The following is an 18,007-nucleotide window of genomic DNA, read 5'->3' on the forward strand; positions in this document are numbered from 1 at the left end:
ATCGAACAACAGAAAAATAATTGTTAGACTAATCGTCCAATTAATCGTTAGATTAGTCGACTAATCGATAAAATAATCGCCTGATTAATCGTTTTAAAAATAATCGTTTTAAGGACAAGATACTGGATTTAAGCAGCTGAAATGAGCTTTCTCTCAGGGATCAGAGCTCACACATCCAGGAGAAGCTCAGAGTAGACCCGCTGCTCCTCCACATCGAGAGGAGGCATCTGGACGCCTTCCTGGGGAGGTGTTTTGGGCATGCTCATCTGAGAGGAAACCCCTGGGGTAGACCCAGGACATGAGAGATTATATCTCTCAACTGGCCTGGGAAAAAACCAGGGTATCCCCCCAGAGGAGCTGGCAGAAGTGGCCGGAGACAGGGGCCACTGGTTTTCCCAGATGGCACAGGAATCTTATCACTTGTTTTTGTCTTATTTTCAGTAGAAAATGTCTTTTTAGACTTAACATGGGCCACATTCACCTGGTCAGTCCAGAAAAATGGTCTGAATTGCTTGTAACAAGTGGTACTTGTTATGGAACAATAGAAAATTTTCTTGTATAAAGAGTTTCAAGCAAATTTCTCTTGTTCCATTGGCAGATTTTTTTTAACTTGTTACAAGCAATTCAGACCTCATTTTTGTCTTTAAACAACTTGAAACCAGACATTTTTTTTCTGGACTGAGCAGTTGAATGTGTGTCAAATCAAGTATAACAAGACATTTTTTACATAAAATAAGGCAAAACACTCGATAAGATTTTAGTTTTCTGCAGTGTGCCCCCTTTACCCAGACCTGGATAAGCAGAGGAAGATGGATGGATGATACGAAACCTGCAACATGAAATTTGGGGAGGAGAGACGTGCACCAAGGGCCGGAACCAGCAGCTGCTGCACCCAGGACTACAGTGTCTACATGTGAGGTATGTGTCCAAACAGACAGACACTTGGCGTCCCTACAGTCATCAACATCACTCCAGGAGAAATAACTCGCTGAGTACAAAGATCCTTTAATACCACATTTGGCAGGCAAACTAAACAAACCAGCAGATATTAAAATGAGTTTGGGTGTTGTATCATTTACAAGCTGAACAGAACTCTCGGATACAGATGTTTCCGGTAAAAATCATTCATCAGAGCGCTCCTGCTGCAGACTCTAAACCGTCACAGCTTCTTTTCTACCAGGCTTGGCTGCTGAAAGCGTTGTTACATATCCATAAAGGAGCAGTTTAAAGGAGCCTCAGTAGGTGGCGCTCCTTCCTCTCACAACCCGAGTGAATAAGAGAAGCTGGAATTATCATCAGACACTGGAGAGACCTACCACTCCTATAAATACACACAGATAAACATAGCTTCATACAGAAAGGTATACTGGTGTCATATTGTACACACACACATATATATATATTTATATAAAGGAATATATTAATATCAAAGACATACACATGCTTACGTACTAATCAAAAATAACTTAGATTATAAAGATGAATCAGTAAAAAACAGTACTCTTCAGAGTTAAATCTCTAAACGTGACTTTTCCCTAAGCTCTAGTGTTGAGGTCGTCGTGTTTTCAGAGGTTTGTACAGTTTTCACCCAGAGGAGGATGAAGGAGAAGTCCAAGCTGCTCTGCTCTGTGTCACATCTCTTCCTCCTCTCCCCCTCTCAGCCCCTCCCCCTCGTCAACACCTCCCTCGCCAGCGCCTGATTGGTTCTGGACAGCAGCACACAAACACAGGACGAGTCGATCCGAATCCACCTCCATCCGGTTTTGTTGTTTGCGTCTCTGGCGAGCGCTCGGACGAACGACTGCTTGGCTTTGCACTCGCTCACCCACTGTTTTTTGTCCACGCCCAAGCAGCCGGCGCCGGCGACACCAGTACCCACAGGTTTAGCCGCCGCCCCTCTTGGCCTTGCGGCGCTGCTCGGCTGCTCAGCTTGGCGGCAGCGAGTTTCATAGAAGTACTGTTTGAGGCGTCCGGTCTGGGTCTGGATCTCTTGTAAGATGGTGACCCTGTGACCGTGAGAGTCGATGGCGGTCGTTTTGTCCGTGACCCAAACGCTTTCCGACTCACACACAGACTTCTCCCCTCGGCGTCTGTCCATCAGGTGTGAGCGTTTATCCCGTCGTACAGCTCGGGCCACATCAGGAGTCGCTCTGGGAGAGTCTACGGTCCTGTCGAGCGCCCGGTCCCCGTGACCCTCAATGTGTCCGTCCATGTCCTCCTGCTCCTCCCGGTCCCCGTCCTCCTCCAGCAGCCCGGTCTCCAGCATGAGGAGGAGAGGAGGGTGTTCTGGAGGGGACGGGGACGGGGAGAACAGGACTCGAGGATGTGCATCGAGGTACATCTCGTCTCCTTCTAAGTCCAGACTGTTCCCCAGACTCAGCCCAAAGTCAGGGATCAGGTTCTCCTCGCTCACAGTCGTCCTCTGGTTTCCTGTGGATGCTGTTGGTTCTGGTCCGGTTTGACTCTTGGACTGAGACAGAGGCCTGACATCACTTTGGGATGCAGGTGTAGAAACCTGCGACAGTCTTTGCGTCGAGTCCCAGAGCTCGTCCTCCTTTAAGAGTTCTGTAAAAGTTAAGTCACCCTGTTTGCTGTCAGAGACGGTTTGTGTCGGAGAACCGTGCGTGGTATCGTTCTCAATCCTCAGAGTCTCTCCTCCTGCTGCTGAAACTATCGAACCAACCTCGTCACCTCCGCCTGAGTTCGACCGGAAGGTTCCTTTGTTCACCGAAGTCTCAACACCTGCAGGTTTCATGTAATCCTCAGAGTTCTGGAGGGGGAGTGTGTGTCTCTGTTGGCTAAGAGCGTCAGCCATGTTGTAGTCCGTGTGTGAGGCGTTTCCATGAACGTTGTAGTCCACAGTGTGAGCCGCGAGCCGAGCAGCCTGCTGGTCATGACGGCGCTCTCTGCGGTTGTCGAAGCCAGGCTCTGTGGTCGCGGCGGCAATCCTGGACACGGGGTCGTGAGGGAAGGGCAGGGCCGAGGCAATCACCATGGCAACCAGGGGAAGCCAGTGCATCACTCCCAGGACGTATCAGCTGACGAGCAGAGAGAAGGAGAGAGGAGGACATGTTATTTTAAACAATGCAAACCGGGGATTCCTCTGTTAACCTCAGAACCTCAATTAAAACGTAAAAGGAGAGCTTTTACTGGTGGCCCGCAGCTTTATGACCCGCTGCTCTAACCACTGAGGTATGGCTTTAAAATCTTGGCACAACTCGTGGAAAACTGGGACCAAATACAGCAAGGTCGCCCTCTGCTTCTTCATGTGCAGAGATGGAGTTCAGCTTCCAACGCTGTGATTCAGACGACCTTCAGACGGAGACACTGACGGCGTCCAACATCAGACGCTTTACAGCAGAGGAAGTGGATTAAAAAGAGAAAACAAGCTTTCCCTTTCAGCTTTTAAGGACATGAGTGTTTCTTTTCTCTCCTCTGTTCTGCGTAATCCACAGCAGAGAGGATCTGTGTAAATCTGTGGTAACAAACACGGCTTACCTCAGCTCTACAGGCAACAACGACACCGTTTAAACAAGGCATCGCATATTTACTGAGGTGAACCTCAGGTATTCTACCTGATCAGACCTGGGCTGCAGCTGAATCTGTTTTCTTTGCCCGAACTCGACACTGTTTTGTGTCTGCTGCTTGGGATTGGAGAAATTGACTTAGAACTTTGGTTCTTTTAAGCCTTTTGAATTGAACTGAAGTGATGACGCGCACCATTATAAACATCCTGCCTTTCATATCCTGCAATACTTCAACTTTGTACAGCTTGTAATCACAAAAGGATTCATCTCTGATTTTCAGCAGCAGGAAATCAGAAACAAATGGAGCAGGATCTTCGTCGTAAATCCTCTTCTGGCTGGAATATGTAGCAGTCGGGACATTTACAAAACAGCGTGTGATTAAAAAGTGTCAAGTGCGTCGTTTCCGAGCTGCAACAGTCGAACCACCGCAGAAAAACCCAGTGACCTTTTTAAGTGTCAGTAAAGACGAGTTAGAAACAGAAACCTCTCTGGGTTTTAAGAGAGCTGTGATAACAACAGTAAAATTTATACTGCACTCGTCTCTAAAGATGTTTCAGAGTTCTTTACAAAACATAAAACCGGAGGATAATGTTTGAACAGACATAAGAAGAGACACAGGAACACGGGGGAAGACATACTAAATCCAGGAGGATGTTACAACCTTAAACCAAATCTAGAAGGCATTAAAGTGATTTTTAGAGATATACATTAATTACATCTTTTCCATGTCTGTGTGACATCAAAACACAATCATAGGTATGCAAAGATCCTCAACCTCAAAGGTGGAGAAACTCATTGTCTCATTTTCTGTCGTGAAGACCTGACTCTTGACAAGGCTTGTGTTTGTTTCCGAAATGAATGGAGATCAGATTTTCTTTTAAACTCTACTTTTCTTTGTTCAAGACATTTTTTACTGGATACAATACCACAAGGTAAGGTATTTATCAACAGTTACTCAAAGCTACGGTTTCAAACGTGACAACAAGCAAACTTTTTCAGTTTGTACCGTGGTTTAGTAGCAGAGCTAACATAACCTCACTCTTCATTTTATTGATAGACTCTCAAGTTTGAACAGACCACTGCAGAATAAATGCTGACTGTGGGTTGGAATACATTTTCACTAACAGGTTAGCCCGTGTTTTGGATCTTAGCTCATGTTTTAGCCTTTAGACGGTGTTTTAGCCAGTGTTTAAGCCTTGAGTTTGTGTTTTAGCCGGTGTCTAAGACTTTAGCTTTTGTTTTAGTGTTTAGCTCATGTTTCAGCCTTTAGCTTGTGTTTAAGCCTTTGGCTCACGTTTTAGCCTTTAGACTGTGTTTTAGCCGTTGTTTAAGCCTTTAGCTTGTGTTTTAGCGTTTAGCTGGTGTTAAAACCTTTAGCTTGCGTTTTATCCTTTGGCTCATGTTTAAGCCTTAAGACGGTGTTTTAGCCAGTGTTTAAGCCTTTAGCTTGTGTTTTAGTGTTTAGCTCATGTTTTAGCCTTTAGACTGAGTTTTAGCTGGTGTTAAAGCCTTAAGCTTGTGTTTTAGCGTTTGGCCGGTGTTTAAGCCTTTAGCTTGTGTTTTAGCGTTTAGCTCACGTTTAACCCTTAGCCTGTGTTTAAGCCTTTAGCTTGTGTTTTAGCGTTTGGCCGGTCTTTAAGCCTTTAGCTTGTGTTTTAGCGTTTAGCTCACGTTTAAGCCTTTAGCCTGTGTTTAAGCCGTTGTTTAAGCCTTTAGCTTGTGTTTTAGCGTTTAGCTTGTGTTCTATCTATCTCCTGTTTATCTTCCTTCTGCTCTTCTGTCCTTTTTCTATCTGACAGTTAGGCTCCAGTGTCCACCATCACAACAAAATTAATCCCAGAAATTGTTTTTAGCAGAGAAAAACAAAGATCTGACTTCTCACTGCCAAACTTTTTCAACTGATGTGGTTTTGTCACAGATATGGGATGCCGCAAATCAATCCTGTTCTGCTTGACCTGATCAAGAAGCTGAGAAATCGCATTTAGGAATGACTTATATTTGTGTTGATTATCTCATTTTACAGTGTGGATTACAATCAGGCCGACTTTAGTTTCGACAACTTTTATGTGAGTATCTACCTGTTTACATGTTGGAATTATATTTCAAATGAACTCATTGACTTTTCTCTTAAAGATTACAATTATATAACCCCACCACACACTGAAAACTACTTCTAAAGTAAACTCTTTGTTCTTATTTGATTTTCTGCAGACAGAATGATTAAAACTATGTTAACTTGTGTTGGAAAACTTAATAACACAACTTCTAAAATGACTCTGAGCCTTTTGTTCAGCATTTTTCACTGTAAGAAAACAGATACTGAGACCCAAATTAAGTCTGTACAGCCTTGTTTTCTACATAAATAAAACAAAGAAAGAAAAATATAAATGTATAGAGGTAGTAAGCTCTATAGATATTTCAACTAGTAGATTCTGCATCTGTAGGCAGTTATGGAAAGTCATTCAGTTTGATGATAAAAAAAAAAGATTCAGCATTTACTTATTCTCAATTCAACTGAGGAACCTTAAATGTAAAACAGTAACAAAATAAACTTCCTCTTAGCTAAAAAAAAATAATTGGTTTGTCAGATTTTGTTTCTGTTTATTAGAACTCAAATATTTTTTTCTCCTGATGCTTTGTAATGTGTCATGATCAGTCTGTTTACAAAGAAGACCTTTACACAGCTCAAGCTAAACACACCCTCCTTAAACCAAACATAAACACTGGATGACTCGCAGGAAACGTTTCTAATGCATAAGACTGACAGAGCCCAGATAATGAGTCAACACCAGCTAATTTGTAGATATTTCACAACAAGATTCCCCTGTGAGTAACCGCCAAAGTATTCCAGTCACCTAACCATGTGGCGTGTAAAAGGGGATGGCGTTAAGCCAGTGCACAGAAGCCAACATGTCAGAGGTGAGTATTAGTCTGTTGAAAGCAGGGAGGAGGTCACTTGGAAAGAGTTAAAATAGGTGGAATGATCAGAATGTGAGTGATGCAGCTTTACTGGCGAGGCTCCTTCAAGGCAGCGCAGGGGGGGAGAAAACTCGCAGGGCAACAACAAAAAAAGTGTGAAGGAGTGGATGTTTTGACTGTTTGCTTGTGGTGTGTTTGCTTGAATGGGTGCATCATCAGTGACCATCAGCGAGTGAGCAAACATGTGAATGAGTGACAAAACCCTTTCAGTGACGGGACACGCAGTCAGCGAGGCCACACCCTGGACACAATGCAGCCGCGAGGAGCAACAAGGATTGGTCGACACATCAGTCATGCAGTCGCTCCAGGCTCTCTCAGTCCCTGCCTGTCATGTGGATGATAAAACACTTCAAAGTGTGGTGAGCTTCCTGTTTTCTTTCGCTACTGATCGACGCACCGAGTCTCGACAAATACACCCAGGTGTTCTCTGTGAAGACAGACGGTGAAGTGTGAAGACACACCTCTCAAACATGGAGAACAGCAATTACAGGTGAAAACAAAGTGCGTGCTGCTCAGGTGAACCATGACAAAGTAGAGGATCATTTCAGAAGCAGCCGACTGTGGAGAGGAGGCGGTGCAGGGTGTATTTCTGTGTATGCTGTACGTGTGTGTCTGCTGATGCGTGATCAGCTACATGCTTCTTCAGGGCTTTTTCTTGGAGCGCTCAGATGCCACACAGAAAGCAAGCGGGCGGGCCGGCGGGCTGTCCCTCTAAGTAGTTTCTTTGTAAAACAGCAGCAGCAGCACTTCATCACCATGCTCCATTTGCTACAATGACACGCATCATTTGCACTCCCTGCAAGGCTAGACAAGGTCCACAGCGTTCTTCCGTTCTCTGGACCAGACCCAAGCACTCCAAATCCCCCCTTTCCTCCCAGACGAGCACACACTGAAAGAAAACCCCAGTCTCTTGAAACCAAAACCTCAAACCCTAATCAACACTGCACACTTATGTTAATCCTAATCTCCATAGCCTGAAATTCCTCTAAATGATCACAGGAAGAACACCCTGAAACCGCAGGATGGGGCCTAAACAAACAGGCAGCAGGAGACCACGTCAGCGAGCAATCATCTGTGAATAAACAGACTCAGACTGGAGCAGAGAGGCCTGCATCAGACGCCGTGACTCTCTGTCATTCAGCTCAGGTCATGTTCATTTAACAGCTGTAATCTGACCTGCCACACATGAAGTATAATCTGTTGATTCATAGTTCTTATTTTCACTCGTGCACTGCGGCCTGCGGTTTGCAAGACTCTGAGAAACATGAGAAATGTGAAGATGTGGCTGTTTTTAAACCGAGCTGTAATGTAACAGTCCCAGAGGACCAACGCTTCCCCTCAGACTGAACCAGAAACAATTATTCCTTCATATGACGTCCGTCTTACTCGTGCCTTTTGTGTAAAGCAGCTTGCACTAACCCGTCTAAATTCTTAAACTATTAATACTGCATCTTGATTTATTGATATACTACAACTTTCCCTTGTGAGTGGATCATCATTTCTTCCATAAAAGTCCAGAAATGCACAATAAAAAATGCACGATAAAAAAAAGCATGTGATTTTGCTGAAGTTTGGACGTCATCAAATTTTTTGTTTTTGACCAAGAATCTGAAAATAATTTAATGTACGACCAAAAAAGAGAGGTCGACAACTAAATGTTTTCTTCAAAGTACTTAAAACATCCATAAATCACAGTTGCTGCAACTTTATTTTGTCTTTTGTCTTCAAAGACTTTCACCTGTCCAAAGATAAAAACACTATTTTTTACTCTTCTGTAAACAGAAATCACGCTGTTGAGTAGTTTTCTAGCTTCACTGTTTTGCAGAACTTTGAGCACTGTTTGTTGCACGCTTGCATACATTTCCTCACACTAGAATTTCTGTAAAATAATTACAAACCATTTTGCGTTGGGGAAAAAATATTTAAGTATCTGATTCTTCAGTTTTAGAAAATTTTAGTTTTGTTTTAAAAATCAAGCAGAAAAATGTCTATATGATGATTTTGTCTTTTCTAAAAATAGCATCAGAAGTCTGGTGCCTCTTAGAGTCTCAAACAAACCTGGATCGTTTGCTACTTTAAAAATGCATCAGATCTTGTTTACCTGCAGCCACTATGACAGAAATCAACATGAGATGTGATCAAACTGGAGTATGAGTTGAGAAGATTGATTCTTCACCGAGTCTGGCAGCTGGAAAATTGGTTTGACGGCTGTTCTTAGTGCTGCCAGTCCAAACAGCGGGGGGTTTATTCCAGATGAGACAGCATAAGTGAAAGAGGAATCCAGGGGAATTATGGCTCGGAGGGGGGCCCGGCTGCATGACCCTCATCAGGAAACAGATGCCATAATGTAAACCCACACCTGGCTGTGGCTACTGGGCTATTATCCAGTTAACAAAGTGATCCCCCCACAACCACCAACAACCACCAAGCCCTAATGTGTGGCTAATGTCAGAAATGTCCCTCTGACACACGGATAATACATTCTGTGTTATTGTTATGACCAGACGCGTCCCCTGTGCTAATCCTGCCTCTTTGAAGCCCTGTAACCCAAAGAGCGAGGGAGGACGAAGATGTCTGGAGGCCTGAGGTTTCTGTTAGGACCGTTTGCCCCCTCACTTTACGTCTTTCAGCAGATTTTATGACAGAAGCCGTCTGACTAAGCTGTCAGAAATGCGTCTGCGTGTAAGAATAGTGTCAGCAGGAGTGGCTGTGACAGCATGTGACATGGAAAACACATGCAGGTAAACGTTTGTCCTCACTATCTCGCTGGAGGAGCAGAGAAAAGCCTCAGCCCCACATGTGCTCCATTACAAAGTCTTGCTGCCCCACTGTGCAAACAGCCCCATTAATTCCAGCTCTGTGATTGTTTCATACCACGCTCAGCCTGCAGGATCCAGCCTCCTCCTCTCTAACCTTGGCTCCAAATGCACAGCTCTATCAGTGACATCTCCCTGGATCTGTATTCCTCCTTCACACACAAACACAAACACACACTTCTGATAAAGAGCTGCACATGCATCGGAGCGGAAAACAACATGATAAATACCTTCTTCTTTTTAAAGCCTACCTGGCATTATTTCACACCACCATAACAACTCTAATGCTGCGTGAATTTATATTCTCCAGCCACCCACAGAGGCCTTTCAGCCCCTGATCTCGTGATGATATCGGATTAAGACGTCAGCTCAAGCAGGTATGTTTTCTGCAGCAACCTGTGTGATCTACCTGCGGGTTTGTGCTGTGAGACAGCAGCTCACCTCATCTGACTGCCTGCCAGGGAAAACAAAATGCGAAATAGGCTACAACTGCAGGGCTGCCAAGGAAAATAGGAGTTGAGTAGGATTGGCGTGTTGTAAATGCTTTGATCTGGGAAGAGTCGGTAAATGTAGCTGTATGGGATCAGAGGAAGATCAAATTAGTGAAAAATAATTCAAATCTACATTTACAGATTTTATTTAAAAAGATCTGACAGGGTTGATCTCAACAAAGGCGGGTTATATATAAACTCTGAGTGAGAACACATGGGTAATAAAGTGACCTAATTAAATAAAACTTAGTGCCATTATGTAACCAGTGGTCTGTTTAACACAGTTCCTCATTTAAATCAAAGCATGCGTGCTTTTGTTAATTCTAACACACTTTAAAATCTTCAAAAACAAAACTTTATAACTGAAGGCCTTCATGTGTGATTCAGAGCCATACCGTTTAGGTGAGATCCGGACCCCTCGTCCTTCCAGCTGACACCACATTGATTATAGAGTCTTGTCGCCAGTCACTCAACTGGTGCTAAAAAATAATCTCAAAAACCCGCTTCATACGATAACCACACGTCTGAACACAAGCATTTCTTTCTTCTTTTAATAGTCCGTGACATCGCATGTGAACCCCAAAAATCCGACGAGTAAAAAAAAGAAAAGTAAAAGTTACAAACCACTAAAGTCCTGGGAGCGCTTCCACTTGGGGTAGAAAAGTTGGTGCGTAATATGCCCTGAAAGAAATTAAAAATGTACACTTCTCCCAAACTTTCGATATTCCATGAGTTGTTACTCCTCCGCGGCTGGCACAGGAGGAAGGATTTCTGAGTTCAAATATGTGAACGAAGAAGTGGAGGGGTGAAGAAGTTGGCCAAATGTTTTAAGATCTGAACTCCGCCTGAAACACGTTAAGTCGGACAACCCGTGAAGCCGGCGTGAGCGAGAAACACAGCCTCAAGTTATGACCTTCAAAATAAAACATCTTCCTGGAGTTGTGCATTGCGATCGAACGTTTGAGTAGCAACATGCTTTTATTTTGTAAGTCCACTTAGACACTTCCGGCGCGACATTACCGCTGCAGCTGCTAGCTTCACGCAGCTAACTACTCCGGTTTCTCCTGGGAAGCGCAAAGACAGGACGGTTTTTTTTCTCCTCAGGAGGTTCGTATAATAAAAAAAAGAGACCTGCAGCATTCAACGAACAACATATGTTCGAGCTGATTCGCTGGTTTCATCAACAGATGGACATTTTGTAAAACACTTCCAGGAATGTGTTCAGAAAATTAGCCAAGTCACTGAAACGTTACATAGAGTTGATTACAGACTTCACATGTGCGTGACAGAGATATGTTTTACCTGTACCTCCCCTCTTTTTTCATCCCCGCCCGCTCTTCCAAGGAACTCTATTAAAAAAATTACCAGCAAGGAATTGGCACAGGTCCACGTAATGTTATTGGTTCCTGGTAACGAAGCAAATCGTTACTAACAAGCGGTACTGAGCCTGGATGGTTCCGTTCCTCAGGGGCTGTGGATGCGTCCCATTTAGCACTGTCAAATCTGTTCCTGTAACTTTTGTTTTTGGTGCCAGACAGGAGCCTGCTTTCAGATTGCTTCCGATGTGTGTGCCAGTTTTTTTGTTTACTTGCAGGTTGAAGTATGTTGCCTTCGTCGCTAAGTGACTTGCTCAAGGGCAAGTGCAGGATCATTTTGATGGTGAATACCTTTTGCTTTAATGTTATAGTATTTCCATAATTTATGGACATGGCACCTAAATTACTCTACATTTTATGGCATCTTGATTGTGTTTTTATGCTCCTAACTGTAAACAAGGCGTAAATAATGATGCCAAACATCTCAGGTTTGTTGGAACACCCATAATTCAACAGGGGTGGACATGCTGGTTTTAAGGTGCAGGGGCATTGTTGAACCAGCCCCCCTGAATCCAAACCATAAAATTGTTTGCTTCTTTTTTCATCTTGAAGTTGCCCGTCAGGCCGCGTTTTCACAGCAGGAACTTCACTCAGCATCCAGGAACTTGCAGAGAAATTCCACCAGAGGAACCAAGCATGAAGAACTCCCACCCCTTAGATGTTTAACATCGACATTTGCTTTTTTGTGCTATCGCTTCCTGTCTGCAGACCTCACTGGAAATACAGTAAAACTGGCTGGATGAGCTTCTTAGTTCCTGGAAAGGTGATTCAGAGGAAAAACTGCAGACCAGACACCCTCTCTGAGTCCATACAAATCATTTTCGCTCATTCTTCGTAGATGTTGACAGTGATGCCTTTATTGTTTACCATAAAAGCAAGTAATAGCTGTTTACGTGCAGAATGTGAAAGTATTTATTGGTACCGCAGGCAGAGAGAAGAGATTACGTTTTGGTGCAGCTCCAAAAGGTGTTGGCATTTCAACACAAAGAATTTGGAATACCAAGTCTTTATGAATTACTGTGACGTTAAAATTCTGCATCTTTTTAGTTTCGACATCAAAATGAGAGGATTGCCAAAGCTTAGTTAATCTGTGGATGTAGAATTGAACTTTTTATGTACCATGATCTAAATAAGTGTAGCTATTTCTGAGTTATAGGTCAGTTTACTAAGCCGTCTCTCTGTCTTTGTGTTGTAGGGATGAGTGTGTGTGATTTCAGGACTCCTGTAAAGTTGAAAGGCTGCAAACAGACGCTGCTGACTGGCCGCTCTGTCCACTCACAGGTCTCTGGGTAGAAAGCCGGTGAAAGGCCCGGAGGAGACACAATGGAGGTCCGGAGGAACACACAGGCCGACAGACAGTTCAACGGGTCCTCAGAGCAGATAAGTCGTCCCCACACAGACCAGAGGAGGGTTTGGTGCTATTGACCCGCGAGAACAGCGCTCTCACTGAAACTCCCCACCTTGAATGGCCTTGTTGAAAAGGAGAGCCATAAATTGGCGGATGAACAGAGCAAGGGAGGGGGGAAGACTCTCTCCCCCCCGTCCCAAAGTCCCCTTCTCTCCTGCTCTCTCACATGCTATCTCTTTCTTTCCTTTACCAAGTTGTGGTTTCCATCTCACCAAACCCCTTTCCCCCTGAATGTTTAAAAAGATGAAAGGATAAGGAGAAGAATGGAGACAAAAGAGGGGAGGGTTATGTTACAACCCTGCCCCTGAGAGACTGCTCATGAAAGAGTTTGGGGATGGGAGAGATAGAGACTGGAGAGGAGACACAGAAAGAGAAGGGGGGATCATGAAAAGAGGTTTTTCAAACTCAAAGCCGCTAAAACGGGTCACTTCTGTATAGAGGGGCGAGCTAAAGTGCAGTCTTCACTCAGGGACGGAGACATTTAACACTGTCAATACCTGCAGATGGAGGAGAGCGTTGATGTGCCTGCACCCACTGACTGATTGCACACACACACACATGCATGCACACTCTGTCTTCTTGTCTTTCTATTTCTCTTCAATCAGATTCCACAGATTTATCCAGAACACCATCTTTACCATCAACTAACACGCACTGTGGTGTCTCCCTCGCCACGTTCCTCCCTCTTGGCGTTTAGTGTCACTCACTCAAAATCCTTTCAACCCTCCCACCATTCTCTCCATCTCTGTCTTTGTCTGAACTTGCCCTGCGTGCACTTAGATATTTCCGCCTCGGGGTGCATCAGTGAGAGTTAAGAGTGAACGAAAGAGAGCGAGAGAAAGTAGCTGGAGTGTGGACGGAGGAGTGACGGTCAAACAAAGATGATGATTGAAAAGGAAGAGACGCGCAGAATGTGATTTTTTGGCCCTCTTGCCCTGTTGATCTCTACCCCTCACTTTCAAACACTCTTATGTACACATTCACACATCCAGACTTACCGCAGCCCTTCACAATCAAGCAGATATAGAGGTTTATTTAAGACAGAACAAGTTCTCCATGCTGCATAAAGAGATTCACTAAATCCACATCTCGCTAAAAGCCTGAAGGTTAGGTTGCTACACGTGGAATAATAAATACTCAGCAGTGGGTTTCTGCGTCCTCTGAGGATTGTGTGACCCAGCAGATTTTCAGAGTCTTATGAAAGCGTGCATAAAACCAAAAACTGATCCTTTTTACAGTCCAGTCCTGCCTGGTGCACTCGCACAGCCCGAGGCGACATCACACAGCTCCTCGTAGCTGTGATATCACTTTCCCCTCCAATCATCATCGTCTCATTTCATTTCTGGCATCTTCAACCAATTCTCTCTTGCCTCTATAAAAGAGACGTTCTGGGGTTTCCAGATGTCCTTACCTTCACTCCTCCGATGAGATTTTTCTCACATCACCTCATTGTCTTCCAGTTGGACATCCTCCTTCATTCCAAACTCATATCTGAGCGTAATTGGAAGGTAGCGATTATGTCAATTATTGGAAATAGCTAAGCTGAGCTGAGCTGAGCTGAGCTGTCAGGGCGAGGCAAACAGTCTGTCCATCCAGCCAGACGTCAGACCTCAATTATAAATCCTTGGACCTCCCAGAGGAACCTGGTGTCAGCCCTTCTCCTTCGTCTTTGCACACTTTGACTCCCTTTGGTTGATTTCTTCCCTCCTTTTATCGTTCATCTCACCAAATTTAACTTTTTCTCCAGCTTGAATTCAAACCTTTTCAAGTAAAAAAACAGCCAAAGTTCGCCAACATCACCAAACACTGAGCTGTAGCTGCATGTGTTTCCAATTTGAGGCATAATGCCCCTCACTCTGCGCAATCTGACCCAATTAGCCGAAACCTCCTGGAAATGCCCCAGTCACCAGCCACCGTGGTGGGAAGGTAAAGGGTCAAAGGTGAGGTTGTGAGGTTGAGCTCAGGCTCAGACTCTGTGTATCGGCTCCATGGTCTCTAAAGACGTCCCCCGCCGCGGCACTTTAGCTCCTCTGTGGACACACAGGTGTAGGTTTGGGTTTAAAGCAACCCAAGCCTGAAATTACATTTCACAGTTTACTGAAGGCCAACGAGGACGATGAGTGACAGGGTGAGGGAGGCAGACCACATGTAAACACAAAAGAAAGAATGCGCACACACAAATGAAAGCCTCCCCACACAGCTTTTTGTCTCTGGTGCATAAAAAGTGAAGTTAGTAAAGTGATGTGCAGAGTGAGAGGGCAGGAGGGCGGTTGATTGCTGAAAAAGCGCACTTGCGATTCCTCTTGAGAATCAAAACTTGTGCCAAAGTGTCCACTTTGGAGTCAAAACCTGCGCTAAAGTACCCTCTTCAAAATGAAAACTTGTGCTAAAGTGCTCATTTTGCAGCCAAATGTGTGCTAAGGTGCCCTCTTTGAAATTAAAAATATGTGATAAGTTGCCCTCTGTACAATCTAAACCTGCGCTAAAGTGCAATTTGTAAAGTCAAACCTCACTAAAGTGCCCTCTCTGGAGACAAAAACCTGCTCCTAACTGCCCTCTTTTAAGTCAAAACTTGTGCTGAAGTGCCCTCTTAGGAGTCAAAACCTGCTCTAAAGTGCCCTTGTTGGAGTGAAAACCTCACTAAAGTGCCCTCTTTGATGCCAAAACCTGCTTATAAGTGCTCTCTTTGGACCCAAACCTTCTCTTAAGTGCAATCTTTGGAGTCAAAACAAGTGCTAAAATCCGCTCTTTAGAGTCAAAACCTGCTCTTTAGTGCCCTCTTTGGTGTAAAAACCTGCATAATGCCATCTTTGGAGTCTAAATCTCACTTGGGTACCCTCTCTGGAAGCAAAACCTGCTCCTAAATGCCCTCCTTTGAGTCAAACCTGAGCTAAAGTGCAATTTTGGGAGTCAAACCTCACTAAAGTGCCCTCTCTGGAGACAAAAACCTGCACTTAAGTGCCCTCTTTGAACTAAAAACCTACATAGTGCAATCTTTGGAGCCAAAACCTTACTTGAGTACCCTCTCTGGAAGCAAAACCTGCTCCTAAGTGCCCTCTTTTGAGTAAAAACTTGTGCTGAAGTGCCCTCTTTGGAAGCAAAACCTGCTCTTATGTGCTTTCATCTGATTAAGAACCACTGAAGTGCCATCTTGATGCCAGAACCTGCTTGAAAGTGCTCTTTTTAGAGTAAAAACCTGCATAATGCCATTTTGGAGTCAAAATCTCACTTGAGTACCCTCTCTGGAAGCAAAAACTGTTCCTAACTGCCCTCTTTGGAGTCAAAACGTGTGCTTAAGTGCCCTCTTTGGAGTCAAAACCTGCTCTATAGTGCCCAATTTGGACCAAAAACCTGTGCTAAAGTGCTCTCTTTAGTGTAAAAACCTGTGCTTTAATGCCCTCTTTCGAGTCAAAATCTGCTCTAAGGTGCCCTTGTTGGATTCAAAACCTCACCTAAGTGCCCTCTTTGGAGTAAAACCTGCACTAAAGTACCTTTATCTGAGCAAGAACATGCACTAAAGTGCCCTCTTTGATGCCAAAACTTGCTTATAAGTGCTGTCTTTGGAGTCAAACCTACTCTGAAGTGCAATCTTTTGAGTCTTAACTAGTGCTAAAATCCCCTCTTTAGAGTCAAAACCTCCTTTAGGGTGCCCTCTTTGAAGTAAAAACCTGCATAATGCCATCTTTGGATTCAAAACCTCACTTGAGTACCATCACTGGAAGCAAAACCTGCTCCTGGGTGCCCGCTTTTGAGTCAAAACTTGTGCTAGAGTGCCATCTTTAGAGTCAAAACCTTCTCCTAAGTGCCCTCTTTGGACCAAAACCCTGCACTAAAGTGCCCTCTTAGGAGTGAAAACCTGCTCTAAAGTGCCATCTTTGGAGTCAAAACTTGTGCTGAAGTGCCCTCTTAAGAGTCAAAACCTGCTCTAGAGTGCTCTCTTTGGAGTCAAACTGAGCTAAAATGCTCTTTTTGTAGTCACAATATGTGCTGTAGTGCTGTTTTTGGAGTCAAAACTTGCGCTTAAGTGCCCTCTTTACAACCCAGATGTGTGCTGAAGTGCCCCTTTTGGAGCCAAACCCGCGCTTTAGTCCCCACCAGGTTGGCAAAGCAAAGCTGGTCCCATGGCTGGTTAAAATATGGTAGACTACCCTCTTGTTAGCCATCAACGCACTGCATGTGTCTTTGTTTTTCTTTTTGCTTCTGCCCCACAGAATGTCTATGCAGCCCACTGAGTTAGAGTATAGGAAACAGGTTTGAGGGAATAAGCGTGAGTGAGCTGCGCAGCCCTCATTAGAGGACGAATAAGTTCAGTAATTCTGTTTAATGCTTAATGAGAAACAGGCTGGAATGGGTGCAGAATGGCAGACTGGCAGACTGGCGCTTGTGTTGCGTTACCTGGCAGTCTGCCCCCTTTCTGAGCCCGTCTGTTTGGATCCAGAGCAACGTGGGATGTCCGGCCTTGTCAGTTTATGAAACGGCTTCAGACGTTAACACACAGCCGTCACCGTATGCACACACTCTGCTGCACGTCTTGTTTACATCGTCTGCCCCTCTCCTCTTACACTGGCCAGCCCATCCTCCCTCTCCCTGGATCACCTCTCAATCACTCCTCCTCGCCTCCTTATCTGTCCCTCCTCGGTGTCTCCTTACAGGCATCGGTGCACCTACAGCGGCTACACTTTCATTCACTTGCCACTTGCAGTCTGGCTGCCCCTGGATTAAACATGCAGCCTAAATAGTGAATGATCTATTTACAGTTACGTCTTCCTTCTGGCGGACGTGATCCACACCTCTTTCTTTTCTCTCTGTGGTTTTTGCACCCTGCTGTCCTCTGTCACCTCGACCCCCCTCCATCCCTCGCCCTCCATTAGCCGTGTTTGGTCTCTTTTCCTGCCAGAGGAAAAATGTTACACATTGTAAACTTTACTCACTGTACAACACCCCGCAGGATTAGATTTCAGAGGCAGACTTTGTGTTTGAACTGCTCTGGCAATTAGTAGAGGATAGACTTACAGCGCACCCACTGCACAATGGAGGCGCAGGCCCAGCAGTACAAGCCCCTGTTCCCATCCTGCCCCTCTCCATCTGTCACTCCAGAGGGACTGCGTGTGTTTGTGGCAGTGTGTGCTTCTGTGAGTGTGTGTCAGCTTGTCTGTGTATGACAAACTAAATTCAGGGAGTAAAAATCACTCAGACACTTGCAGCTCCAGGTGTGCTCTATCTCGTTTTTTTTTTATATATTTCATTCCTAAACAAAAACTGATTCTGAAAGATGAAAATATCAAATATAAAATATGAAAACATTAAATTTAGAAGCTTAATAATACACATTAATATTTTGTAAGCAGGTAATGGTATATATTTTGCATTTGTCTCACAGGCTGTGGAGAATCAAGGACAACACTGATAA

General features: G+C 44.4%; 1 protein-coding gene across 2 annotated transcripts; it reads right to left on the reverse strand.

The window, feature by feature from the left end:
* Positions 1-991: 991 nt before the first annotated feature.
* On the reverse strand, positions 992-10,692 carry ntf4 (neurotrophin 4). 2 transcript variants are annotated; one of them, XM_074697343.1, is made up of 2 exons: positions 10,438-10,692; positions 992-3,038 (listed from the first exon to the last, which is right to left on the reverse strand). In XM_074697343.1, the coding sequence occupies exon 2, from the start codon at positions 3,017-3,019 to the stop codon at positions 1,658-1,660; it is 1,362 nt and encodes a 453-aa protein (XP_074553444.1). In that variant the 5' UTR covers positions 3,020-3,038; positions 10,438-10,692; the 3' UTR covers positions 992-1,657. The 2 variants fall into 2 exon arrangements, with proteins under 2 accessions (XP_074553444.1, XP_074553443.1); XM_074697342.1 differs by having other exon boundaries at positions 10,209-10,692.
* Between the last annotated feature and the right edge of the window lie 7,315 nt (positions 10,693-18,007).

The sequence above is a fragment of the Halichoeres trimaculatus genome, unplaced genomic scaffold (assembly GCF_033239565.1).
Source record: "Halichoeres trimaculatus isolate MK-OKI-2021-1 unplaced genomic scaffold, fHalTri1.1 fHalTri1_scaffold_20, whole genome shotgun sequence".
NCBI lineage: Eukaryota > Metazoa > Chordata > Actinopteri > Labriformes > Labridae > Halichoeres > Halichoeres trimaculatus.

What these genes read in the sequence shown, in the direction of transcription:
- ntf4 (XM_074697343.1), bottom strand. Translation starts at nt 3,019, where the DNA reads ATGCACTGGCTTCCCCTGGTTGCCATGGTGATTGCCTCGGCCCTGCCC.